Below are 27,630 nucleotides of genomic sequence, written 5' to 3'. Positions count from 1 at the left end.
AAGTCTGACTTCAGAGAAATCTGCACCAAGTTTGTATGGGTAAATAGTATCTCAGAGTTAAAAAATAAGTACCTAAGTACATAGGTAGTAAGAGTCTGAAGTAGAAGCATCTAAATAGGAGTAGGGAAAGAAATGCAAACTAAAACATAAAGCTCAAACCTCAGCAACAAAAACACAAAAGCAAAAAATAATCAGGAGACAAACATGAAAATAATCCCCTCCCTCCCCCACCCCAGCAACAACAACAAACCAAAAAATGAAGTAATGTTAAACCCAGAGCTGATACAAAGGAAGTGTGAGGGAGTACAAAATAATGAGTGGTACATTACTATTTGAACAGAGGAGAGCTAGGGAAAAGGGGAAGTTTGTGAATTTAGTGGGCATAAAACTATGTAGAAGAGGGTGCTACTATCCTCAGATCTACTCAGAAGATACAGCACTTAAATGGTGTAGGAATAAATCTTGTACAACTTTTCAGTGCCATCTCTTCCCTTTGAATCAATGAAAATTATTATGGGTACAGGAAACTACATGGCTGTGATTCCAGACTTAAAGTGGTTGCAGTAAGTGTGATTAAAATGAAGGACTAAGCAGATTCTTGAAAGAGCAGAAGCAAAAGGAGAAAGCTCCTAGTTTCCTAGAAGAAGCCAAAGAACCTTTTAGACTTGCTTCCCCCAGCAGAAGTGGGCACTTGGCTTTCTCCTACCACTCAGAAGCCTACCTTTGCTTTTAGAGTTGTCTTATGAGACAATAATCTTCTCTGGAAAGCAGGGCAGAGGGGCAGTAAGATTTTGAGTTGTAATTCTCCCCTACCTTAGTCAAGTTGTACAGCTAATCTTGCTTGAGTATAGAGCTCAAAATAATATATTTCAAAATCACAAAACAGATGGAGGGATTTTTAAATTTCCCTTTCCTTTCAATTCAGGGAGGCTAAATCAGTGTTAAAGCTTGAGCTGCATGTTCTTTGCTAAGGCTGGCTATTCTGTTGACCCATGTAGGAAAGGCATTTGGATTACAGCTGAGGATAACATGCCTTTGGATATATGGTATTAACTTGAGAGAGGAAAGCATGTCAAGTTTATATTGCTTCAGCTTGTCTTCAACAGCTCATGTTGCATTTTTGGCTTAGCCAGGAGAAGGTGGGGAGATAAAACCTTTCTTTGGATCTTTTTTCCTTTTTTTAATTGCTAAATAACTATTTGGTTGTATATAGTGCTCATGTATACACATAGTTATGACACCTTTACAGTGAAAGCTTATAAAACTTAGGTTTTTTTTTGAGAGCCTCCTGCTATCATCAATTATAGCTAGAGAGAATGAAGATCATATTTTTATTATATCTTCTTGTGGCATGAGAACTATTTTCTTTTTATGTGACTGCTTTTAAGTGAATACCTGGTAGAGAAACAGACCTATTAAATTGAACAGTTCTAGTCACAAAACACACTGTGCATTTTATGGGAATGTAATTCAGCTTTAAACAGTCCTACATGCGTATATATTTATATTTATCAAAAGTGAAAATGTTCTCAGATAAACTCCATGTTCTCAGATAAACTCCATTGGCAGTAGATCTTCCAAGGGTCTCTTCTTTTAAAGATGATTGACTTAAAAGTACTGAGCTCTTTGTTATGCAAATGAACTTTGTGTGTAACAGGGAACATAGGTATATATCCCACTCCTTTGTTATATGAGAGTTTGTCACTTGCTATTGGGAGATGCAGTGAGCATAATTATGGTGACTAGATGAGACTTTTTACATCTAACTGATGTCCTAAATTTTTTTCCGCCTTACAGTAACACTGAATTCCATATATCCACCTCATGGAAGTAATTATCTTTATCAGACCTGCTCTCAATACTTTTGCAACTCTGAGGTGGCTGTTTTACACCTGTGCACTGACAACAGTATGAAACAAGCAGATGTTAGTCTAGATGAGTTAGTCTGGACGAGTCTTGGAGATCTGACACAACTGGCAGATGATGACTAATCTGTGCTTGTTTGTTTTGCTATTAAAGAGGATCTATAGCCACACAAATTGCTTTTCTTTTTTTTTTTTTTTTTCTTGTCTGACTGTGGGAAGAAACACAATATCCTGCAATATGTTGATTCTGTATTAATACAGAATTAATTAAACTTTGGCCTCAGTTCTGGTTCACAAGTTGAACTTTATTTTTTTGATGCCTTCCACTGTTGACATTTTGTTCTGTGTGACAGAAGAGTGACAAAAATTATGAATTAAATGTTTTACATGGATGTGGTCTTACAGTGTTGCTGTATTTAACAAATTAAATTAACAAAGCTTAAATCTTGGGAAATTCTTTTCTCTAATGCAAGCTGCAGTGAATGTTCAGTTATCAGAATAGTTAAGGTACAATCACCAAGAGCACTAGTCCTAAGTAAAGAAATGTTAAAAGCGAACAGTATACAGTATTAAAAAGCAGAGGTTCAACTTCTCTGAATAAAAATCCACTGAAGAATGTTGCCACAGATAACAGGAAAGAATGAATAACCATGCTTCACCAGAAACACCATTCTTCAAATATACACGATGCGACATTTTAATACACAGCAACCTGCCTTGGCTATGACAAAAGTAAGGATCTGTTACCATTCTAACAAAAATATAGCTTCTATACATTTTTCTGCACATACATTTTATGAATGTTGCCTTTTGTTTCAGAACTTGGTACAAAACATACAAAAAAGGTTGGCACATATGTAAGCTACCTGCAGTAAACAGCATTGTCACTATTCTTCCATAGCAGTTTATGCTGTTTGGTTTTTTTTTCCCCTTGTCCTTTACCCGGTTTGATTTTTGATATAGCACAGGATAGGTGGACTGCTTGTTTAACTGCAGCCACAGCTTTGACAGTCTTGCTTGCAGCCTGGAGTGCACAGTGTTAAAAATAAGCACTTCTGCTAGTATTTATTTACTGAATAGTCTGAGAATAGTCTAAAATTTAAACTTATGTTCTGCATGTGATTAAAATGAGATGTACAAAAATATGCATTTGTGCTTTGAAAGCCTTAGCATAAATTCTGTATCTTAGAACTAATGAAGAACTATGTTTGATTTCCACCTGATTTACATATTTCAAAGTACTTCTTGCATCACAAGAACAAACAGTATGTTATTAGCAGGATAAAGCAGTACAAATTATAATGCTTTTATAAATCATAGCCTGAAAATTTTTTTAAAAAGTGATAGGTTCACCCAAGAAGTAGCACAATAAATGAACTTGCCATAAAATTTAGGTCAGTTTAATAAAAGTGATGACCATGTTTACAAACACCATTTTTATAAAAAAGGATGGGGATCAAGTGCCACAATAGTTTTTGGTGTAAAATTTGGTGAAAACTTGTGTGATAACATCTGCAAGATGGCAGAGAATCATGTGGATGGCACTATCTAGACAGAACATGCATATTTTCCTGTATTATATGATCAATTTTAGAGAACATTGACTCCTACCAGGATTTCATATGGAAAAGAAAGAACAGGTGGGGCTCTGAGAGACTCTCTGTAATAAGAAGGTTGTTTTAAAAGGTGTCATGTTTGGGTTTTTTATGTATCCAGTTTATTAAGGTTTACTTGTTTTGCTGTGCATGTTCTCTTTAGAAGTAAGATTCAGAGAGCTGAAGAACATTGATAGAATTGAAACAAATTCATGCTAGATAAGTGGGAAGTTTCTATCCTTATTTGTCAGGCTATTCTTACTCTCCTGGTGACTAGATTATCTCTCTCTCTGAAAAACAGTTGTGTGAAGCGTTAGTGAATACAGTTGTATCAACTACAAGATTCAAGAAGTGCATATTCAGTATTAGAAACTAGTTTCAGAAGTACATTTTCTGCCCCAAAATAGTATTTCCAAAGAGCACTTAGTCATCTGTGGTTTATATAGCCTCTAAAAACATTTTTCTGTAGAATTCATAGAAGCTTAAAAATGAGTAAAGTATTTCCTTCTTGTCATGCAGTCTTAATTTCACTGGAAAAGCAACGTTAATCCCCTTTGTAGCCAAGAGTTTCTGTAAGTGATTCACAGTGAAACTGGTAGAGCAAGAGGTCTGGTTCTCTTGACTTAGTGTCAGTTGTTGTTTTCTGATGGGAGCCTGAGACTCTTGCACTTCAAATCATCCAGTGTTTTCCAGTGTTTGTAGTTATTAGCCAAGTGTTGCATCAAAACAGGCAGATGTGCAAATGCTGAAAGAACAGGGAAAAGTGTTTTACAGGCAGAAGAACAGCCAAGCCTGATCTGAAATTGGCATTCTCCTACTCTCTTTTGTTCTTCCATTCCTTAAAGTAATACTAAAAGGGAAAATTTTTTTTAGTGTGTTTCTGTTTCAAGAAAGTCCCTTTCCAAATGCATGGTGATTTTATTAAATTAAGCTAACATGCAGTCATGGTGGTCTTAGTTTCTGCTGCTCAGAAGAAATACAGTGCTAAAGGAAAAAAATACATAGATGGAAAAAAACTTAGTTTTAAGCCATTACTCATTCTCTACATAGATTGCCTGGTAAGTGCGCAACTTCATAGTATGCAGTGAAACAGGCTTCAGTGTCATGATTGCACAATATCCTGTGCTGTACTGCTTATATATGGGTACTGCCTCTGAAAAAAGTGGACACAAGCTTGAGATTAGTCATTTTGGGCTCAGGAATCTATGTGTCAGAGCAAGGAAGAAAAATCAGTACTTACCATCCCATGCATCAAACATATCTGTTATAAAATAATCAATGAAGGAAATCTGAGACTTGGGGATGCTGCAGGTGTTTCTGTCAAATACTGGCATCACAACAGGCAGACCCTGTCTCTTCTCTTCATCAGTCTAAGAAGAAAAAACTCCAGTTAACAACTAGAGCTTTGCTGACTTTCATGCTGGAGTAGCAAGAGGTCAAGGCATTAGATGAATTGCAATAGGAGATTTCAGACAAGCCTTAGAACCCCTGAGGTGAACTGCCTTAGTTTCATGTGTGTCTGGAACAGGGACTGAAATCAACATCTCTTCCCTTTCACAAGTACTCTTTATTACGGCAGTCCTGTGATTGCACTTAGCTCCAACAAGACAGAATGCTGTAATCTGGTGATTAGGGTACACCAGCTAAAAATACGGAAAATGAGGTTGCAGAGTCCTTCAGCAGAGAACAGGTTTGATATGTCATTTTTCCGTATCTGTAGTGGGTGTTACAAGCCATTTGTCTTTTAAATAAGAAGAGATTGTTGCTGGTGTTATTTCCTCTGCTTGTATCAGGTTATAAGATAATAATAGAAGTAAAGGTATGCCCTTTAACTGTGTGTCCCCAGCTGGAAGAGGCCTGGTTTTGTTACACTCACTATGATGTAGGATCAGATCACCTCAACAATTTCTTAGAATGTAATTCCAAATAACATCCCTTTTTAAGTATTACAGGCAGCATTTAATACAGGAATTGGCAGCAGAGCAGTCTCCAAAATTAGCAGAGGAGGGGAAAATTAGCAGGAGAACAGCTCTCTGCACCTCACATTGCTGCAAGTAGGCTAGTGCTTAATTTGGGCATTTTAAAGCAAGTTTATGATACCTTGCTAGGGAGATACAACATAAGTAATCTTTGATCTTTCTTAGGATATGACAATTCACTATGATTAAAATGAAATTCAGACATTAAGTCTCAGGTAGTAGCTACAATTTTCTTTCAGTAGTAACTATCAGTGTGTGAGCTGAATTTCAAGGGTAGGCATGCCCACTTTCCTTTCTCTCAACATATAGCTGTTATTTCCACACCATTACTGGCAAATAAAAGCTAAGATTTTATCAGTTGTTAATTAAAGAGTGTTTCAGGAAGCTGGTTGCATTTCTGTCAGAAAAGCTGAATGTGAAGAAAAGAAAGCTGAGCTTCCAGTACTGTTTGGAGCCATCCCATGTGATAAGTATTTACATGGCCCACATGCGTGCACTACTTTTCTGCTTACAATGCTAGTAGTTCAGGTTCCATCTTAGAAGAGAAAGGGTGATCCCAGTAGTTCAGCTGAGGCTTGGATCTTCAGGGAAGGTATTGGGACACGGAGCTAGAGTGCTGACCATATTGAATTTCCAGTTAAATTGAGTAGGACTAATCAAATTGTTTTGGTCAGATTATGAAAGCGTAAAACCTCCTTTCCACCATTCTGTACAATGAGCTTCATGATAAGCAGACTAGCTAACTGCTTGGAGTGAATTCTTCTGCATGAAATTGAGGGACGAGTTCTGACTATGAACGAAAAAACATCTGGACTCTGTGGTGACACCAGGAAGAGTGTTCCCTGTGTGGAGCAGCAGATCAGCTAATGGCACTTCCTTACATAATATAATAGTTAAATCATAGAAACATACGTACCTGTGCAAAGTACTCCTCTGAAATCCTGCCTGCCCATTCGATACATAGCTCTAGGGGGCGACATGGATTTGCTACATCTGCACATTTAATCATCATGCGCTTGATCAGTGTCTGGTTGTCTGGAAAATTCTTTACGTTGGCTGTACATTCAGTGTCGCTGCTTTCACTCTGTAAAGGAGAGTTGGTTACAGGGGCCAGTGGCAGCATCCCCTGCTAGCAGGAGCAAGGGCATCATTATCAGCTCTACTGGACTTAGGCACTATGCAGCCACTCAGTCTGCTGCCTTACAGTTTCATGTACAGCACCCAGAACTTGGAGAAGGTGATGTCTGAGAGCTGGAGCCATGATGAGTAACTAATGGTAACCCAAATACATATTACAGTTGTGAAGATTCTCAGAATTAGTATCAAAGTTTGTGAAATAACGTGTCACAGGCTCTTTATCATGAAGGATGTTACCTTCTCTGCATCCCAGCCTGGACCTCTTGGAAAAGGACCATGATAGGGGATGCATCCACCAACTGCAAGCTCATAAGCAATGCTCACTTCTGAATGTTTAAATGTAGGGGTGGTGATAGTAGGGGACTGCTTCTCTTAGGGGAGTTTCTGGAGTTAGATTTTTATTCCTAAGAGAAAACTGAGGCACCACAGGAGGCTGAATGGACTGGCACAACTATTTCTTGTACACACAGAAAAGCAGGTCTCTGATACTCAGTTCCAGCATGTCTCCAAGTATAACTACTTTCTTTGTGCCAGATTTTAAACTCTCAACCTGGAATAATCTTTTTTTCTCACTTCCCAGTAAGGTGAAATCTTATATAATATGTGAGATTAACAGTAGAAAATCACAGGAGCGGCAGACTGACTGCAGAAATTCTCTGCTTGCTAGACAGTAAAATACCAAACTTCTTAAAGACTGCTCTGGAAACCAGGTGGAGGTGACAGGGTAGTTGTTCCCAGTCTGCTGTGGCACCATATTCTAGGTCTTGAACAGTTTAGAAAGGCACAGGTATATTATGGAGTAATGAAAGACCGCTACTTACATGGCATTAATGCTATTCTCAGAATAATGTATTTGCAGGATTTTGGCCTCCCTTCACTGCTGCATTCAATTCTTGAGTAAAAAACTGAATGTAGGTACTTCTTGCCACCACAGCTAAATTAATATCTTTGTGGCTTGTGGGGAAATATTTTGCTGTGATTTTTGCCAATTCAGACATTAAATCTTCTAGCTTTATATTTAGCAGGTAATCCTTTTTCAGAATGGGTAGCCCAGCAAAGAACTGTCAAGTTAACCCTGTACCTTAACAGCTGTTAAAGACCAAAAGCAGAAAGCGGCACTGTTAACAGTAAAGAACAGAACAACCTAATACTGAGGGAAAACAAGAAGTCTTTAGTTCAAGTAGTTCTGTCCTCCACATTTATTGTGAGATAAGTTCAGCAGCATTTGTGTTTTACAGCTCATTTTGCTGGGAGAGTGAACTCACTAGTCCCTAGATGCAGGTAATTTCAGCTGACAGAATGCTGTTCTTAAAGTTGTATATGGTACTAATGACAGTCTACAGTACAAAGTCTAATTACGGATAGCTAACAGAAGCTCCTTCTATTTGGTTTTAACGTTGCTGACCTTCAGTTTTGTCTGATTTTTTTTTTGCATGTTTCCCACAAAGTGTTATATTTACAAAGGTGCATTAAGATAGTCTTTCCTCAGGTAACACTGCCCAGGAGAACCTGGTCAGGCCATGGGTGCTCACCCTTGAGAGGCAGCAAGAGAAGGTAAGAGGGGATGGGAAGCCCAGAGACAGCTTATTAAATAAACCCTGGTGGAATGTTAGGGTGTGTAACTGTTATGCAAAAAGACCTGGACATCTCTTGGTACAAAAAGGAGTGGAGAGGTCTCAGGAAATTGTTCCTTAGGGCTTGAAGGCTCCAGATTGCAGAGAGACAAAACTGTTGAGGAGGCTTCTCAGTTACAGCCCTAGGCTTAGACAAATCCCACTGTTTGGAGACAGGACCATAGGAACAGGTGCCAGCCTGGCTCCATGCACACAATTTTCCATGTAAAACAACATCCACCCATATATTTCCTGAATACAAGATGACCTTGAACACAAGGCTTATAAAATAAAGTGTTCAAATGAACTAAGAGCAGAAAAGAGAAGAAGTGTATTTTTTCACACTTTGATATGTGAAGCCACCAATCCATTTGTGTCATTTGGACATTATCACAATGTAAATTAATGCCTGAAGGCATAAAATCTTGCAAGCACTTACGTGTGGGCTGGTCTCCTCAGATGCCATAGGCTTGTTGATACTGTTCACAAATTTGTTCACATGCTCAAAGTGCTTTGTCATCTCTGTTGCCAAAACCATGTCAATAATGGCCTGGCGCAATGTCCGGTAGCGATTTCTAGGAAAGAAAAAGAGGTTTTGCTCACGAGCTTGCCAGACACAGCTCTGGCTTTTCCTCATCCGTGCTCACACAGTGCTACAAAACACTGCTCAGGGGCTTAGCCACAAGCTGGCATCTAGAGTTAGGAACGGTCTAGGGATGGAGGAATGGACAAGATCATGCTTCTCTGGGTTCCCCCGCTCTGTTATTTTTACCTAATGAAAATCAATCCTGAAGTCAACAAAAATTTACAGCTCAGTTTCATAATGCTCTAAGACTAAAATAACTACTCCAGGAATGGCACCAATGCATCCATTGCACTGTATGTTAGTATGTTAGCTTGGAATGCAAATCTCAGATTTTTCAAAAACAACACTGTTATGGAGGTAAACAAATCAATTACCTCTTTGGAGTCAGGCTCTTTCCCTTTCAGAGCTCTTTCCCTCTCACCTTGTCCCTACAAAAGCTAGTGTCATGCAGTGGGAATTCCTAGGCTACTTGCATGCCCAGCCAACCACAGGGATTCATGTCTTCTGCTACCACCCTTTCCATTCCTTGTAAATGTAGTAGTGGTAGAATGCATAGGACCTTGTGCAGACACAAAATGCAGCATCTAGCTGCTGGTGTGTGAAACATACCCCAAAAAAGTAATGTCCAGACTTCTTCAATGAAAAGGCAGTGGGCCAAGATGCAGCTTTGAGGCCATTAGCTGGACCAAGTTCATGTAATTCATAAAAGATTATTAAACATCTCTTTAAGCTTCCAATAATTACAAGTTGAAAGACAGGGCTGGTGAAGGGGAAATGAAAACTTTTTTATAAATCATGTCTACATAGGATTCTAGAAGAGTTTAAATTTTATTATCTTTATTTAAACTATGTATTCTTGTTTGGAAGGCAGGCTCTCAATTTGCCCCACACTAAAACTGCCAAATAAGCAGTCCACACATGGACACTCCCCTTGTCTGGCAGACACACCTGTCAATATTCTTGAAAATGTTGTATTTGCTGTCTTTCATTGTAAGCTGAAATGCTAGTGCTGTGTGATGACTCTCTAATACAGCTGTATCATTGTAAAGGACAGCTAATTCGCTGCCTGCATTGCACAGGAAAGAGTTGGTCCGTCCAGGATGGTCTACATCATGAATGGTGGCAGCTATTAATGCAGCTACTTCATCTAAATGGTCCAGACTTCCCTACAGGGAGAGAGGAAAATTAAAATGCGGCACAAAAATTACAGTCAATATTTTCTGGTAACTTCCAGATACCCACAATTACACAAATGTAAACTTAAGCAGGGATCCTGCCTCCTTGCAGTCATTTTCCATTCACTGTGCCTACAGATTACCTGCCAGAAAACTTCCACTTCTACCCTTGTCCAAATATACTGTTAATGATGCTTTTTACACTGCTGTCACCTGATCAATATCTTTGCATAGAATTCTTCAATGGATAGAACACCTAGTAGTTTCCTTCCACTTCATATGCTTGCCTGAATGTATCTGTATTGACTCTGCTCCTACACACCTTATGTTTTAGCATAGGGTAGGACAGACTATTTCACTTGGAAGTGACCTACAACAATCATTGGCCAAACTGCTGGACCACTTCAGGACTGAACAAAAGTTAAAACGTGTTATTATGGGCATTGTCCAAATGCCTCTTAAACACTGACAGGCTTGGGGCATAAACCACCTCTCTGGGAAGCCTGTTTCAGTGTTTAACCATTCAGTAAAGAAATATTTCCTGATGTCCATCTGAACCTCCACTGGCACAGCTTTGAACTTTTCTCATGTGTCTTGTTGCTGGGCTGGGTACCAGGGAGAATAGCCTTACACCTCTCTCTCCAAAGCATTTGCAAAGCTTTATTAAGAACTGTTACCTACAGCCAGTTAACAAGAGACAGAAAAGAGCCATGTTCCCTCCCCACCTCCATCATTGCTATTTTAAATGTAAATTTGTATAAACAGACTTTGGAGAAACTCTGTAGGCCTGCTTGCCTCATAGGAAGACTTCAAGGACAGACAGTTTATGGAGCCAGGACCATTATTTAAACATCTGACTTCTGGATGACACACGTAAAATGGCAAATGCACTGAAATCCTAGCCCAAAGAACTCCTAGGTGATGGTTCTACCTTAACTCTCTCCTTCCCGAGAAAGAAGGCAGTAGCATGCAGGACATCTGCTGCATGTGTGGAGTTGTGGTATGAATTGGAGGAATGGTAGTTGGCTTCAATGACCTGCAGCCATGCCCGCAGTGTTGCTTCTGAACAGTTTAAAAACTCCGAGACCCCAAACCGGGCAAAAACTTTTAAGCCCAAATACACTAATGGCCTGAAAAACAATAGAAAAAAAAAGCACTGCTGTCATATAGGAACTTGTGATGTTCTAAAAGTGATACATTCAACAAAGAAACTGAGACTTTTAAATGGGATGGGTAAAGTTAAACATTTTTAAATTGCATATCTAGAACCTCTAAAAAGCCTTGCCAAGGTTACAAATTATTGCATCTATCATCCTTTCAGACATTATTTTAATGTTTTGTAGAAATGGTACAGTTCCATTAGAGTTTCAGCAATTCCTCTGGCTTCAGAAAAAGCATCTAAAAAGCCCATTTTTTTTGTGTGTAGTATCTGTCAATCAAACAAAATTGCATTTATTTTTTTCCTAAGGAGAAAAAGCAGACTTTGAACATGACCTGGGCAGATGCCAAAGGCTAGAAAGTCTTAAGCCAAAAAAAAGGTCAAATGTCAATTTTAAAGTGGTCTGTGTGTGTATGTGTGTGTGTTTGTACAATGCTGGGAAGCCCATTTGTGAAATAGTAAAACCTCTAATCTTTTTGATTCTTAAATCTGAATTACTCTGGGTTGTGTTTTACTCTGTGTTGTGAGAGAGTCCTATCCAGCAGTTACATTTTCCACTCCTGCAGAGCCTCCAAGCTGAAAAAGGCATAACCAAACCCCAACATCTGCAGATTAAAACCAGGCAAATGAAAATTTTGAAAATGACCATTTTATGCAAAGTACAAAAGAACAGGGTGTCTGTGTGATTCTTTGTGTCTTGGAATGAAAACAACTTTTCTCTCTGGATGACATGATTATTTTTGTGGTCTGCATGACCTCAAAACTACTGACGTCTGTTTTCATTACAAGCTTTAAAATCCGTATCTGTTGATTCTATCGCTGGCTTATCCTCCATCCCACTTTTTAATCCCTGCAATCAAAAGCCACAGCTGCCTTAGATCTTCCCAAATCATGGGATGATTTAGGTGAAGAAGGGGAGAGGTTTGCTTTTTCCAACATGACCATTTGCACATGGGCAGGAAAAAGGGCCATCTGGAGGGCATCTAGCATGTGGCAACATCAGATTACATTGAACAGTGTCACTTGGACAGAATGGATGTGAGTCAAGCAAGACAGCTCTCACAGTTTTGCTGTGTCTTCCTTCAGTTTTTCCAGAGCTACAGTTCCTCAACAAACCTTCTCTGAGCACCCAGGGAAAGGAGTCCAGTACCTTTTATTTGTAACAGCCTCCAACTCAAAAATATTGAAGTCCCAACTTTCCTCATTATCTAGGAGCTGTGCAATACAGGGTGGAACATCATTGATGGTGTTTGGCACTGGAAGGTGAGTATGGCTCAGGTTCATGTCTGTTGAAATAGAATTTGGGAATTAACACATTTCCTGGTTATTTCATCTACACTACCACAGCCCCTCTTCAGAATTCCAATTAGAAAACAACTCTTTTTTCTTTTCAAGAAAAACAACTTTTTTTCCTTACATGAAAAAGTCTGTAAATGCCTATAATACAAAGGTTTATTACAGAGTATTTGAACATAAACCAAAAAGATCAGTAAACATTTATGATTGACAGTGGTTTTTTGCTAACATTTTGAAAAGCATTATTTTAATTATTTGAGCCTATTTCAACACCAAAATAGAGGCAGCCTAGCACTTGTGCTGCAGTGCTTTAGACAACCATTTCCAGAGACATATATCCCATTGCAAATTAGCTTTAAGCTGTATGTTAGCAGTATCAACAAAAGAAGTCACAGGTGCAAAGGGAAGTTTAAAATGGTGGCTTACTCTTAGAAAACACATACTCGTTTCCTGACAGTCTTCTTAAGCCATCCTGAAAAAGAAAGCAACTTTATCTTAGGTTTTTGCATCACCAGTTGACAAACATGACATGCACTTTAGGTACTATTCCTGAATACTAAAAGCACTGCTCTTATTGCAGCACTACAGCGTAATCCTTGTCTTAGGGGCTTTCAAAACAAACATGAAAGGATCCCTGGAACACTGATATGAGATCTCCAGAAAAGAAATGCACAGTGTATTGCCCTCCTTGACCTTCTCATTAGCACCTGCAGGATTTCATTATTCAAATCAGTCCCTATAATTTATTTTTCATTTTCATTATATTATTTTAGTGGCAATTAGCTCAACTTCTATTAAAAAAATTAGTAAATCCATAGCAAAATTTAGATAGTCTGTCTTTTGCTGCTGTTACAGGACCAAAATTAGAACCTGATTAAAGCAACCTCACTGATACACTGGACCAGCTATAGAGCAATCCTTCTAATCCCATATAAGCTTCTAGAGTTTCTATAAAGTATCTCCTTCACTGTCTTATGTGAGATTGGATATAGTTTCTGGTTGCAAGTCTGTTCACATGTATCTCGGGATGAATGTACCCAGTGGACTGAGATGTGGCTACAGCTTACTACATCCTACATTACTGCTAGTAAAATAAAAACACTTAACTGAAATGGTGATGAATTATAAGTCCCCTTCCCATTGCTTGGGAAATGTTAGCACAGCAGAGCACTGAACTGTGATATAGGACACTTGGTAGCAGCAATTTCATCTTTACTAATTTTACTCACGTTCATCAGACCTCCAACAAGATCACTTGTGTGAGGGTCTTCATCTTTGGTACCTAGCTGAGGGGAATAAAGTTCTGTTGTCCGCAGGATTTCCAGAACTCTGTCCAAGGCCTCTGCTACTGTGATCGGGCTGTTTTCCTGGGCAGCATTAATTATGTTAATAACCTGAAAGCAGATTAAGGAGACAGGCAAAGAAAAGTGAATGGCACTTCTTATTACAAAATTTTTATTCTTGTCTTGATTATGCTAATTCTCATCAAATGCAGTGTAATTCCCTACAACCTTTGAAGTACAACTCTGAAAATGTAAATTTGTGCTCAGATTTCCTGGTATCCATCTGCTATTTTAAACTGGTAAATTCCTGGGAAGTGGAAGTAGAATGGTGTGAAGTATCTGAAATAGTTGCCAGTGGGTGGACCAAAAACTAGCAATGTCCCAGTCCTTCACCATATCCAGGTCTGCTCTGAAACAAATTATTCAGTCCCTGGAGGAAAACTCAAACAAACAAACAAATAAATTCTTGGATGTGACCCAAATACCCTGATATTAGATGTAAAGGCTTAGTTTTCTCCATGTAGAAGTGAAGGGCAGAGAGCAGAAAGAGCTGGACTGTGGGAGAAGAGGATGGCTCTCTGAAACCCACATTGTGCCTCAGCCACAGTCTGGAAATGCAGCAGTTACTGCTTCTGGCTCTGCCAAGAATTACAGGAGGAAAGTCCCAGTGCTGTCTTCTCCAGGAGCCAGAGGCTGCTGCACAGCCACTACAAGCCTCCCTGTGGATATGATTGAGGAAGAGGAAAGGAGCCAGTTGGTCTTACAATCACAGTGGTGCTGGGAGGTAAGAGCTTGTGGGTAGCAAGAGAGGGAGAGAGGAAAAAGCGGTTTGAAAGTGGAAGATACCTGACACCCTGGTGTCTTACAAGTGACTGCAGCACAATTTGTGTAATACAGTGAAGAAAGGCTGCAGAAAGTGGGGGAGACAGAAGATGGATTTATTGGTATAAATACCAATAGTGACAGCAAAGGTGAGACTGGAAAATATCCTCATACTCGCTCATGACCCAACAGTTTCCCCTTCCTGCCAGAAGCCGTGCATCTAGCAAGGGCACCTTTCTCCCCTCCATAATACTCTTCCTTATGACTAGCATTTGGAGTGCCATGAGATGTAGAAAGTGGTAATAAAAAAAATAATACTTATATTACTCTGTTAAATACAAAGTGCAGGAAGTACTGTTTTTCTGTCCAGAAACTACAGACTTCCCTATGAGTGCAACTCAAAACTCTGGACTTTGTGGAAGTGTCACTGCTCAGGACTCACCTTTGTGATAGGAGCTTCTATTGTCATAGAATGAATCCGTGCCATTGAAGAGTACCGTCGGGTCTGTAAACTTGGAGCTGCCATTAAAGAGAGACACACAGTGTGAATCAGATGACAGTATTTGAAGAGTGCAGAAGGCTGGGGCACAGCACAACAAAATACAGCCTTGTGTCCCTGTCCATTTCTCCTGTATCTCCCCCTGCAAGTTTTTCAGTGTTTCATTTCTTGTACTGCTGCCTGCCTCCTTGGCAGCCAGCCCTCATTTTTGCTGTCAGATTTTACATCTATCCTTCACTTCAGAATGGACCTGTACTTATACTTCATGCGGTTTGACTGCAATGGATCTCTGTCATACATGGCTCCTCCTGTAAGTCTGTGTGTATCCCTCACCTTGGTGGTACAGCTGCTCTAATGAAAATCATTCCTGCTCCTCATAAGCAGTGCTTCTCTCACTACACACAGGGGCAGAAAGAAATCTCTGCCACTGTTGTCCCACCCCAGTAAGCAGTAGCAAATGGGATCAGTAGAAGTATTGCTCTCAAATAAACAGCAGCAATAGGTTCCTTCATGTTAAGCATTAATAAACCAAAAATACATGTTCAGGAGCACAAGCTGCAAATTTCTAGAGAGGTGGCACTAATGCTTCACCACACACTCTAAGCAGGCTGCTCCCTTGCCACAGTCACTCCTCCTCCCTATGAAGGCATTCAGTACTGCTATGCATTGTGTAGGAATGCTGGTACTTGTGCTGGGGCACTGCTTTGCAAATCAGAAAGAAGTATTACAGCAGTTATAAAAAAACGGGGTAATCTCTGTTTAATTAACTGTGAATCTGTCTGGTTATTCTTTTGTTCTGCACTTTTATTGCCCAAGCCAAGTCTGTTATTTATTTATAAATATATATTCATGTATATTTATAGTATTGTACATAGAGTTTGCTTTCTTACCATCACTACTTTGAGATGTTATTGACTTAACATCAACTGAGTCTTTCCTTCTGTTCTTGCACTTGTAAGAACCAGATTCTGTAAGCACAAAACAAAAGCTTTAAAAATGCATCAAGTGAAACCTACAAAATATCCATCTAAAATTTTGGGAATTTAATTAAGTGATCTTAACAATATCACATAAGTGGGAGAAGTATTGCAATTTCTGCACATCAGAACAAGGAACTCGGTGTCTATCAATTTAAAGCAACTGAAGTCACCTGGAAGGGTGTTTTGCAAGGAAGTTAAGATGCCTGATGGAACAGGAGACTTGCTTCACCTAACTTTAGCTCCTTAAAAAGCAGCAGTCTTGTAGGTTGTCATCATCTAAGGTTATCAGAGATCCTGCTTCAGGAGAGGTGTCTCAGGCAGGTGGATTGAACCCCTTGTGAGTTCCTTTTGCTCTCCTCTGACCACTGAACAAGCCTGAGTTTAACTGCCTAAAACTTTAGCCAATTGAAAAGAGTCTCATCTCAATCTATGCTCTTAAAGCCAAAGCATCATTCAGATTCAGACAGCTTTTGATTTTATTTGCAGTAATTATTTGTACCCTGTGTTTAAGGAAAATCCAACATGCTGAGAATGATTAAACAGTCAATTTATTTCTGAATATTGGTCATGCAGCAAACTGTTATTCTTGAAACTGCTGTTTGCTAAAGCAAGAGAAATTATCACATCCTGTCAAATTCAAAAGCTGGATGAAATGCCAGGAAAGAGTCTCAAAAAATCTTGTAAAATTTCATTTTTCTCCAAAACATTTAAGTCTGCACTCTCCCTTATGTTTAAAAACAGGAACAGTGCAGATTCAGATTACCACTTTCCAAGAGTCTCTATAGTACCTATTCCCAGGTATCTACAATGCCTCTCAAGGACCAGAGACCCTAGTAGGGTCTGCTTTACAAAGAAGATTAAAACATTGGAAGAATCAGAAGTATCATGACTTTGATATTCTTAACAGAAATACCAATTTTCATGATAATGTCACAGGACAAGATGTATGCAGGCTCTCTTTACCAAAACAAAATGTTAACATACAATTCTCTAGAATTAAAAGTTGGTCCATCCTAAAAATTACTAAAATAGTTTCTGTTTTAATTCTCTTTTTCTACCACAGGCTTACAAAACAGCTTGTGTCTTCTTTATTGTAGTCTGAACTGGAGAAATTGAAAGCATTTTCTTCTGTTGACACCTAAGAGCAGGGTATAGCTAATGCATGTTAAATAATTTTATTTATTTGGTAGTACTCCTCTTACAAACCCCATGCTTCACTAACATTTGGATGAGTTTATCATAAGGCACTTGAGTGGGAGCAAGCATTTACACATAAATATAGCTGTGAGTGGCTATAGCTGACAAAACAACTCATGTTAAATACCAATTAGGAAGTCAGAGACTTTGCTAGTGCCACCCAAAGAGTCACAGGTGCATAAAAGCTACTCTGTGCCATATGATGGTTTCATCTGTAGATATTTAAATGCCTATGTAAAAATTTTTTCTTCACCTGGTGGTCAGAAAATCTTATCATCCAGATTATTACAAATCATACCACCTCAAACAGCACGATACACATGGATTACTTCTCTATGCTTGTCACATATTCGTACATGCCCATGGCTCTGTAAATTTATTCTTGGAGCACAGCCTGCAGGATTGCAGGAAAGGGTAAACCTGCATCACATGCTGAGACTGCCTACTTCCACTGCACTGTGGTCATCAATGTGGTGTCATAGGATGGGGCTACCCAGTCTTGCTGAAATCTGTCACAATAATGAGCAAACCTAACACATTAGTAAACTTATATAAATCTGTAAATTAGTAACGAGTGTCCTGCTTAATTTCTGGGCTTCCTCACCTTCCTGTTTGCAGGAAAGAAACAGAAGAAAATATGCTTTTATTACAAGGATACAGGAGCAAATGGTTTAACATACTGTGGATCAATTCTGGTGGCAACAGTGGGAATGAGAGCAGCCAATTTCATATTGTCTCTTCTTCCTCTGGCCCATTGTTATTTGGCATCAAAAGCTGTCAGATGTTTGTTTGTATGTATGCTTAGGCACCTTGAAAGAGCAGGGAATGTCAAGCAGTCATGTCCCATGCTTTTAGTATGTTACATTCTCCCATGTGAAAACCAGAAGCTGCCTGAAGTTGCGCAGCATTGTTGTCTCACCTTTTGTAGCAGGAAAGGCCTAGAAGGTAACAAGGCATGAGAACCTTTTCACCCATAATTATAAGACATCAGTCTGGCTGAGACCACTAGAGTCACAAGCTTGAAATTCACCTTAAGTACCTCCTTCTTCAGGGGAAAGTGGTATTCCAAATACTACATAGCATTGGAGGAAGGGATTATTCCATTGTGCTCCACACTTCTAGTCAAAAGCTCTCTGCAAAGCTCAAGGAGGGCTGGAGTGTGCTGTCGGTGAGTAAGCAAACCTACCTGAGACAGAAGACAAGGTTTGCAGACAAGCTGCAGCAACTCTGTGTTGACTGGAACTGAATTGCTCAGGCCCGGACACCTCAGACAACTGTCTTAACCTGTACTGTGGCCAAACCAGTGGCCTGCTGGTCTTAAACTTGGAAACACTGTGTCAGGTATGCTGGCATGAATCAGCAACATTCCACATGTCAAATACAAAGAGGTGTTAAGGTACCAGCCGCAGGATCAAACACAATGTTTTTATACAACAAAGAGCAATGCATCTGAACTGCAAATGCACAGCAAGAGATCTGCACAGGAGACTCATTGATGATTGATTGTAATCATTGATGATTACAAGTGCAGTTCATGGCGTGATATCAGTGGCAGCTGGCATCTGTCCTTGGCCATCAGCTCTAATCACTGACCAGATAGGGAAAAGAGACAACAATTCATACCACCAGAGAACCCCGACACAACCTCTGGCCCAGTGGAATGTAGAGGTAAATGGTAATATTCTAACCTGATTGGGAATTTTCTCCTGTGTACTTGTCCTCGCGGTGACTCTTGTACAGCTGGACATAAGAGTTAAATACATGTGTAAGAAAAAAGAATACAAAAAAACTTTAAAACAGGCTCCATTCAACACTGTCCATATCCAGCATTTTCCATTCAGCTATTTAAAAAGAAATGTTTGGCAAAGACTCTTCTTCAGGAGTAATTAGATGTAGAGAAATAATATGAAAGCAAACAGATATGCCATGCAGATAATCATAGATACAAGTGCTTTCATGTACTGAATTCCTCTTTAATACCTGTGTTTACAAGAGACCTGATAGTGTTTTAAGTGCAAATTGCATATGAACCTGAAATAAATAAAAAATATATAATAAATACTAATATATAAATAATATATAATAAATAAAAAATATAATAATTTTCTTAGAACGTTTGAAGCTAATTTTGAATGGATCCTTTCATGGGTCACTGATAAACTGGACTTCAAGAAACTCAGTTATAAAAACTACTCTCCAGAAAATAAGAGATAGAGGTAGATGTCATTCATCAGACCTTTATTTCCAAATAGTTTTTAATCATTCTGATGAATGAAGAATTAAACATGAAATTTTAATTCTTTGTGCTTCTGAAACATCTTGGGTATCTCCAACAGTAAGTATGTCAAGCTTTCTTAGAAATTAGATAGGATATTTCCATATATTAAAATTTACAGCTTTTGCTTGGTTTGCAGTATCTCAAATGAAATGTTCCTCTGCTTTTTCATTCAAAAGTACCATCCAATTCATGACAGTTTAATACCTGCTAATCACTTCACCCCTTTCCTTTGTTATGTGATAAGAATAGTCTTTTGCTCATAATAGGAAAACTGTCCAGAGATGGCAGTTCCTCAAGTTATCCCTTGAAAACTGGTGTGTGGTGTATTTAAGTATAGCTAACAGAGTCACAGAGAAAGACTAGAAATAATGCATTACTTTTTTTACTGCAGTCATTAGAGAAGATACACCTACCCTCTTACTTCAGATGAATAATTGTCAGTGCTTGACACTGTAATTACACATTATTCAGTACCCTTAATATTTAGGAGTCCATTACTGTCGTATGCTGACTGGTTCCTCTGACCAAATCCATCACCTGCCTGTAGCAAAGCACTAGATAGATTGCATGGAAGCATGAAATCCAGGGTTGCAACCTGTCAGTTAAAAGGGGAGTACAACAAGGTTGTACTTGTGTGCTCTTAGTGTCTGTATCAGTTTGTGACAGTGCATGCTGCAGGGTCCTTATGAGGATTATTCAGGAAAAAAAGGAAAGGAATTATACAAATTCTATTTTCTGTTATTCTTGCACACCTTATGTTTTTTTCTTTCTGCTGTCGGGGGGAGACAAGTAAAAAGGGTGAAAGGAAAAGAGAAGAAAATGGAAAGGAATAAAACCCCACAAAATATAGGCATGGTTTTTTGTAATTAATTAAAAAAACAAGAAAGGGAAACCCTTTGCTCATGCTCCATATAAATCTTGTTCAGGGGAGTGTAAAAACTGACTCTTCATCCAAAAAAAAATTAAAAGTTTGAACACCTCTCTTGTAACCACATAGAAACTCTCAGAGAAATAATTTCAACCAAACAGAGTAAGGTTAAGGAAATCTCATCAAATACAGTACAGTGAGACAAGGCATCAGAACTGCTTGTTCTGGCCTCATTGTGGAGCTTCTCTCAAAGCCAATGGGTATATCTCTGTCTACTGCACAACTGGCAGAAACATAGGCATAGTCCTCCAAGTGCTTTACTAAAAAAATAAACCACATTTCTGTTCTGAATACTTCTCTTCCCCTTCTGCAGGCATGTCCTGAAAGAGCCATGTAAGGTAAGTTATGAGGGCAGTTACACAGTTAATCTTGGGTCAATATGTTCTTGAAAGAAACAACACCTCTCTTGTAAATTTATGAATGTGAAAACTGGACTCTATCCTGCCAGGTCTCAAACTGACAATGGCAACATTAATAATTACCTAGGTTCAGCACATGGGAATAGTCACATGAAAGTCAATTCCCATTCATAAATCTTCACTGTAAGAATGCTTAATGCTCTTTTAGATATTTTTTTTTTTTTCTATACATAAATGTAACATGCTAGATTTTTCTATGTGATAAATCTGGCACAGAAATACATGAAGGTTCTGGTGGTCTCTGATATCCCATACAGAGGCTGTTGGTACTGGCAAAAAACATAAACATTTTTTAAGGTGAAACTGTATAATGACATAAGGATGTTTTGAAGTCAACATATACTGTTTGAATGCTGAGATTAAGCTGTTTAAAATTATGTTGATGAAGTAAAACATTAGACATTTGCATCAAAATTTGAATAATGACAGCTTTTACTGCTCCCTAACCTAGGTAAACATTTAATTTTATTTCCTTTTATTCTTCCGTAAAGGTTTACCTGCGGCTTGAAAAGGAACCTGATTTTTTTAGTATAAGGAAAAGTTCTACTGCTGCAAGTATTAAGGCATGGATATTAGGAAAACTGCATTGTCCAGGATCTCATCATTGTGCAGGCATGAGATATTTCTGTGACAGAAGTGAAACAGAACAATTACATAGTTCTGTCAGATACACTTTGTTTTTTTCCCCAAGGGACCTTAAATCTCCACAGACCATACTTTCTGTTAGGCTGCAGTCTTTAACCTTTGTGGCAGACTTCTGTATCTGTGGAGAACCTTTTGAAGACCATATTCCCTGGGATGTGTAAATCTCCCAAGTCTAATAGTGCTTAATTTGCCAGTAGCTTCTCATGAACCACTACTAAAAAGACAGGAATGGATGGTACTTTTCAGCAGTACAGGAGAATGTGAATGTTGCCTCATGCGCAAATCGTGAAATAGTATTTGTTTCTTAACTTCCCATTTTCTCACTAACGAGGAGAGGTTTATGGGGCATGTGAAGTTCAAGGGCAGCCTGGGCTGCAGCAATCATGAAACGGAGGAGTACAAGATCGTCAGGGCATTGATGAGGGTACACAGTAAACTCACTACTGTGGACCTCAGGAGAGCAGACTTGGGCCTTTTCAGAAACCTCCTTGGTAGAGTACCATGGAATAAAGCCCTGGAGGGAAGAGGGGCCCAAGAAACCTGGTTAATATTCAAGGATCACCTCTTCTGAGTTCAGGAGTGATACTTCACAACAAGGAGAAATCAGACAGAAATGCCAGGAGGCCTGTTTGGATGAACAAAGAACTTGCTGAGAAACTCAAAAGAAGGAGGCCTACAGATAGTGGAAGCAAGGATTGGTAGCCTGGGAGTACAGAGAATGTCTGAAGAGCCAGGGATTTTGTTAGGAAAGCTAAAGCCTGATAAAATTAAATCTGGTCAGGGACATAAAGGAAAGCTTCTATAGGTACCTTGGTGAATTAAAGAAAGATTAGGGAAAATGTGATCTCCCTCTGGAAGGAAACAAGTGATAAGGTTACCTGGGACACATAGAAGGCTGAGGTACTCTCTGACTGTTTTGCCTTGGTCTTCACTGGCAAGTGTTCCAGCTGCATACACTGCCTGAGTCATAGGAGGTAAAGGTAGGGACTGGGAGAATGAAAACCACACACTGTAGGAGAAGATGAGGTTTGGGAGCATCCAAGGAACTTGAAGGTGCACAAGATCACAGGACCTGATCAGCATATGTGAGTCCTGGTTGGAGCTGGTGGAGGAAGTAGCTAAGCCACTATCCATCAGATTTCAGAAGTCATGGCAGTCCAGTGAAGTTTCCAGTGATTGGAAATCGAGAAAATTACTTAACTGTCATTTCTAAAGATTAAAAAATAAAAAGGAAAACCCAGGGAATGACAAGCCAGTCTCATCTCTGTGCCCTGCAATTCATGGAGCAGATTCCCCTGGAAACTCTGCTAAGGCAGATGGAAAATAAGGAGATAACTAGTGACAACAAGCACAGCTTCACTAAGGGCAAACCATGCCTAACATATTGGCCACTTAAGATGGGTGGATAAGGGAATGTTATGTAACTATACCTGTGCAAAGCATTTGATGCTTCCATGCACACCCTTGACTATAGAGTGGAGAGCCTGGATTTGACAGGTGGAGCACACAGTGGATAAGGAATTGCCTGGAAGGTCCTGCTCAAAGAGTTGAGGCCAATGGCCAAGAGTCCAGTGGAGTGACGAGTGACGAGTGGTGCTCCTCAGGGGTCTGCACTGGGGCCAGTATTATGTAACATCTTTGTCAGGGACACAGACAGTGGGATCAGGTGCACCATCAGCAGCTTGGCTGATGGCACCAAGCTTTGTGGTGTCATGCGGGGCCCCAACACGTGGGAGGTGCCTCCAGCGTAAGACACGAACCTGCTGGAGCAGATCCAGAGAAGGGCCTGATCAGGAGGAGCTGTAGCACCTCTGTTACGTGAAAAGGATGAGAAAGTTGGGGTTGTTCAGTCTGAAGAAGAGAAGGTCTGAGAGGTCTTTTAGCACCTTCCAATACTTAAAGGGGCTTACAAGAAAATGAGAGGAAATTTTACCAGGGTGTGTAGTGATAGGACAAGGGTGAGTGGTTTTAAAATGAAAGAGGGTAGGTTTAATCTAGCTATAAGGAAAAAAATCTTTACTGTGAAGGTAATGAGATACTGGAACAGGTTTCCCAGAGGACTTGTGGATGCCCTGTCCCTGGAAATTGAAGGCCAGGTTGGGTGGGGCTTTGAACAATCTGGCCTACTAGAAAGTGATCCTGCCTGTGACAAGGGGGTTGGAGCTAGGTGATCTTTAAGGTGCCTTTCCAGCCAAATCAATCTATGATTCTATGTTTCTTACTGCTTTAAGCAGTCCAGTCTACACGGCAAAGAAGAACAGAAGAAAAGGACTTTTTTTCTTATATTCCTACTGCTGTTTTTGACATATGGGTTCAAGTCTGTAGTATTTGCTATCTTGCATTAAGAATATCACATATATATCTCCCTGTACTAGTCTTTCAGCTGTGTGTATAATATAGAAAAATATATCAGATTATGTCTTACTTTCAAATCAACATTGTAGCAGCTATAAATGAAACAACAGTTATGATGTTTAAATGGTGAATTAAAAATAAATACATGTAACTTTATCACTGCTTTTAGTATAAAACTGTTGCACTCTAGCCTGAGTATTTGATTGTAAGTGATACTTTGCAGCTAATACTAAGATACATGTTTCAGTTCAAAGATGAAGTCAGTTTAAAATACTATGAGTCTTAATTTTCAGTGATAGACATTCAGAGTTCTTCTAAGAATTATGAAGAGTTCTCCTTGATTTGTTACTACCTACCTCCACAAAAACTTGTGCAAGGAGGATGGTTTCAGCAGTCAAATGTTACCACTTATGGAATTCTTTTAGCAGTAGTGGTTTTCCAATAATGTGTTAATATTCAGTATTGTTCTACTCAAGAAGGGGCAACTAGACATACTAGTGACTTTCTAAATACTTTTCCTGCCTAAGTGTCTTTACCTGCATCACAGGAAAAAATTCTAAATAAAACAAGATACATAACTCCTCCCCTAAAAAACATGGAAACATATCCTATTTCTGGAGCACACGCTTGGCCTAAAATATTTTCAGCTACTTCCTATGCTTTCCACTTTCTATCTCACCCCTAGAGACCACATACCAAAGACAGGTTTCACTCATTTGCTCACAGAAGTCCAGACTTTACAGGACAATGTATGTGATAGGACTCAGACACTGTCAGAGGGAGGAAACCAGGACAAGACGACAGCAAACAGCTCCCCACACCACCAGGTTTGTTGCAGGAGCAGTTGGTGTGGATTTGTGTCTGGACTGCAAAGACCCAGCTCTGCCACCACTGCTGGTTTACTCGGGTCACAGCATGAGTTGCATCCTTCCACAGCACCTGTTCTGGCAGGTGTGTGAAGTCTCAGGGCCAGCATGAGGACTACACTTCATTTAAGTACCACACATTGTCAAACCTTGGGACCACTGAGCATAGGTCATTAGTTGGCATAAGTACACCAGATCAGACTGGCAGAACAGCTCTGCAGAAAAGGCCTGAACTCCCTTTGAACTGTGGTCTGTGTTGCTCCACAGTATCATGGATTCAACTGTCATATCTGTGCTCCAGAAAATGAAAGATGATCTTCCTCTACTCAGGGGTCCTACAAATGGAGATGAATGCATGCAAATGTTGAAGTTTTCTTGCTTGCTCCAGCAGTGAAAATCTCATTGACAATACAGATCACATCTTCTTGGAAAAATTTATAAGCCAAAAAATATCAGTTCACTAAAAGCTACGAAAATTATCACATGAAAGAAACACATTACCTGTTTGTTGTTTTCATTGGTACAATGCAGTCTTTTGAGGGACACAAAGTGTCTTATTTTCCTAGCATAATAGGAAAACATAAATAATCACTTGTTACCATATCAAATTGAAAAGAGAGAAGTGAAGTGATACATTACTATTTTCTAAAGGAGAGATCTCCAAGCCCTCAGGGAAGCAGATACCAAGCCCAACACCAGCAAGACAACTGGGTGATAAGCACTCCTTCAGCATTACATGAGGTTTTTGTCCCATGACACCTGATCCTTCTGTTGGTCCAGGAATTCTCCTGCACATCTGGGGGCTGAATTTGGTAATGTGTCTATTCTAAACTGTGAAGGTGGGAACACGTACAAGCACACACACAAACACGGGCGTTGCCCAGTTGCTAAATACATGGAGGTTCATGTCAAACTTACAGATGCAGATAGCAGAGAGAAAGCCCTAAAACCCAGAAAATAATTATGTTCCGGACAAGTTAGTTACCCTCCTTGACCGACCACAGGTGTTATCTTCACGTGCTGCTGGATACTGTCTCCTGATTTTCTTCTTGCGTAGTAAACTCCTTGCCATTCCTAAAGAAACACAAAAAACAGAGACAGCATCTGAGCCTACATAGCTTGCAGTCAAATATTTGTTTATTCCTGCATAGACCTTATGTACTAAACGGTACATTTTATTTCATGGTTGTCTTTTTAAAAAACATATAAAATTAACGTAGTCTTAAGTATAATACAAAGAGAGAGAGAGCAAGCAGCAACTATTCACCCAATGGAGAGCTGCACCTTTAGCTAACATAAGGACAGTATAATTATGTTCCTCTTGGGAGAACGTATTTTTTACAAGCAAATTTAGGTATCATTTATTTACAGAGGTGACAAACATTATTGCTAGGTGCCACCATAAAGAGCAGTGGCTGCAACACATCCATAGCATATCCCTTGGCACCAGCAGAAATGAGCCCTGTGCCAAGCACCATTCAGCTTTGAAGCTGTCAGTTGTCATGCAACATATATACTAAATTTCAGAAGTCCTTGATTTAAAGATGTCCTTCAACTAACCTCAGAGAGGAAAGATCTTAAGGAGGGAACTACCTGGCAGCAGGGTAGGATGAAGTTGGAAAATGGGTAGAAGATACCTTTGAGCAGGCAGTGCTAGCTTCTGGGCAGCCCATATATGAGGAGGAGCACAGCAGAAGTGGCCTGTAGGTATTGCTAATGAACCAAAGTGAACCTGCAAGCAACTCCAGTGACTCACAAAACTCAGATCACTGATGGATGTTACATGAAAGTTCAAGAACTCCCCAAAGGTCTTGAAGCAGAAATGTGAGACGGGGCAGGGCGACAGGTACTTTTGCAATCCAGGGAAGGTGGGATAAGAGACTGTTGCATGAATTTGGGGAACATGTATTGCCAGGCCCATCACTGCAAGGACAGGAGTTCACAATGCACTGCAGATATTCTAAATGTAATTATTAGGTAAACAATTGGCACCCCACATTGTAATTGCCAATACATTTTGGTGCTTTAAGTATGCAGTCAGTGAAGGCTCTGCTGTTTGACGGAAGTTACACATTTTGATAGAGTGATTCAGCCAAGCGAGGGACTGACTGAGGGACAAATTGTTACATTCCAACTAACAAAAGCTCCATGGGCTCTAAGCAAAACAGAAACACAGAAAACATTCTGATACTGCTGATACTGATTTTAACCCAGCAAATCAGCAGTTGTTCAGTCAGATCCGAAAAGCAAAGCTAATGAAATCTGTAGTCACTTATCTGTGGCATGGGCTGTTGTGCTTAGACATCTGAGAAACAGAATTCTGGTCTTATATGTGTACTCGTGAAGAACACATCCTGTGCTCTTGAACTTACAGCAATAAAAAACAAATCAGAATAGAACTCCATAGCAATTTCACATGACTTTGTTTTATTTGCTTACCTTTCCTTTTTTAATAAGTGTGTTTATGTTGTCCAAAAGATCTGCAGAGTTTTTATCACTTTTAGGTAGTTCAGTGAGCTCCTTGCCAATAAGTTCTCCCTTGCAGTACCCCATCATTCGTTCAAAGGCTGGATTAACATACTGCAAAAACAAAAGTACATTAGGACAATATCAAAAAGAGCTTATTTAAAAGCTAGTAAGTTATATATGAGTATCAAAGTGTGACAAGTTATATGCCAAAGCCACAACCACACCCCCCTCCAATTCAGTGTTTCTCATATAAAAATACTGTGTAATGGTGAAACATTTTATTCACTGGCTTCTCAACAGAGAAGGCAGTATGTAAAATATCAGAAATAACTGAAAGAGAACTAATGCAGGTTTTACCAGAAACAACCGGTTTACTGAAAACTACCATCTAAATGAAGTTACAAAAGGAAGTCTTAAAAATTCAGCAGGCATCAGTGTGCAGCAACCAGAAATTAAGCAGTTCTTTGCACAAGGCTTTCTAATG

General features: G+C 39.4%; 1 protein-coding gene across 1 annotated transcript in view; it reads right to left on the bottom strand.

Annotated features, from left to right (window-relative positions):
• Nucleotides 1-40: 40 nt before the first annotated feature.
• PDE8B (phosphodiesterase 8B) overlaps nucleotides 41-27,630 on the bottom strand; it is a 42,788-nt gene continuing 15,198 nt past the window's right edge. The window contains exons 7-21 of the mRNA XM_005532503.3: nucleotides 27,117-27,257; nucleotides 25,663-25,751; nucleotides 25,179-25,239; nucleotides 18,875-18,926; nucleotides 15,900-15,977; nucleotides 14,953-15,029; nucleotides 13,635-13,799; nucleotides 12,832-12,877; nucleotides 12,260-12,395; nucleotides 10,882-11,080; nucleotides 9,724-9,941; nucleotides 8,629-8,764; nucleotides 6,356-6,523; nucleotides 4,701-4,830; nucleotides 41-4,205 (exon numbers count right to left, since the gene is read on the bottom strand). Of these exons, the coding sequence (XP_005532560.2) occupies nucleotides 4,090-4,205; nucleotides 4,701-4,830; nucleotides 6,356-6,523; nucleotides 8,629-8,764; nucleotides 9,724-9,941; nucleotides 10,882-11,080; nucleotides 12,260-12,395; nucleotides 12,832-12,877; nucleotides 13,635-13,799; nucleotides 14,953-15,029; nucleotides 15,900-15,977; nucleotides 18,875-18,926; nucleotides 25,179-25,239; nucleotides 25,663-25,751; nucleotides 27,117-27,257 (1,812 nt within the window). The 3' untranslated portion in view covers nucleotides 41-4,089. The remainder of the gene's footprint in view (nucleotides 4,206-4,700; nucleotides 4,831-6,355; nucleotides 6,524-8,628; nucleotides 8,765-9,723; nucleotides 9,942-10,881; nucleotides 11,081-12,259; nucleotides 12,396-12,831; nucleotides 12,878-13,634; nucleotides 13,800-14,952; nucleotides 15,030-15,899; nucleotides 15,978-18,874; nucleotides 18,927-25,178; nucleotides 25,240-25,662; nucleotides 25,752-27,116; nucleotides 27,258-27,630) is intronic.

Source organism: Pseudopodoces humilis, chromosome 4 (assembly GCF_049639895.1).
Source record: "Pseudopodoces humilis isolate 2021_Gansu_Grassland_sample_001 chromosome 4, ASM4963989v1, whole genome shotgun sequence".
Lineage (NCBI taxonomy): Eukaryota > Metazoa > Chordata > Aves > Passeriformes > Paridae > Pseudopodoces > Pseudopodoces humilis.
This window is presented reverse-complemented; position numbering and strand designations above follow the sequence as displayed.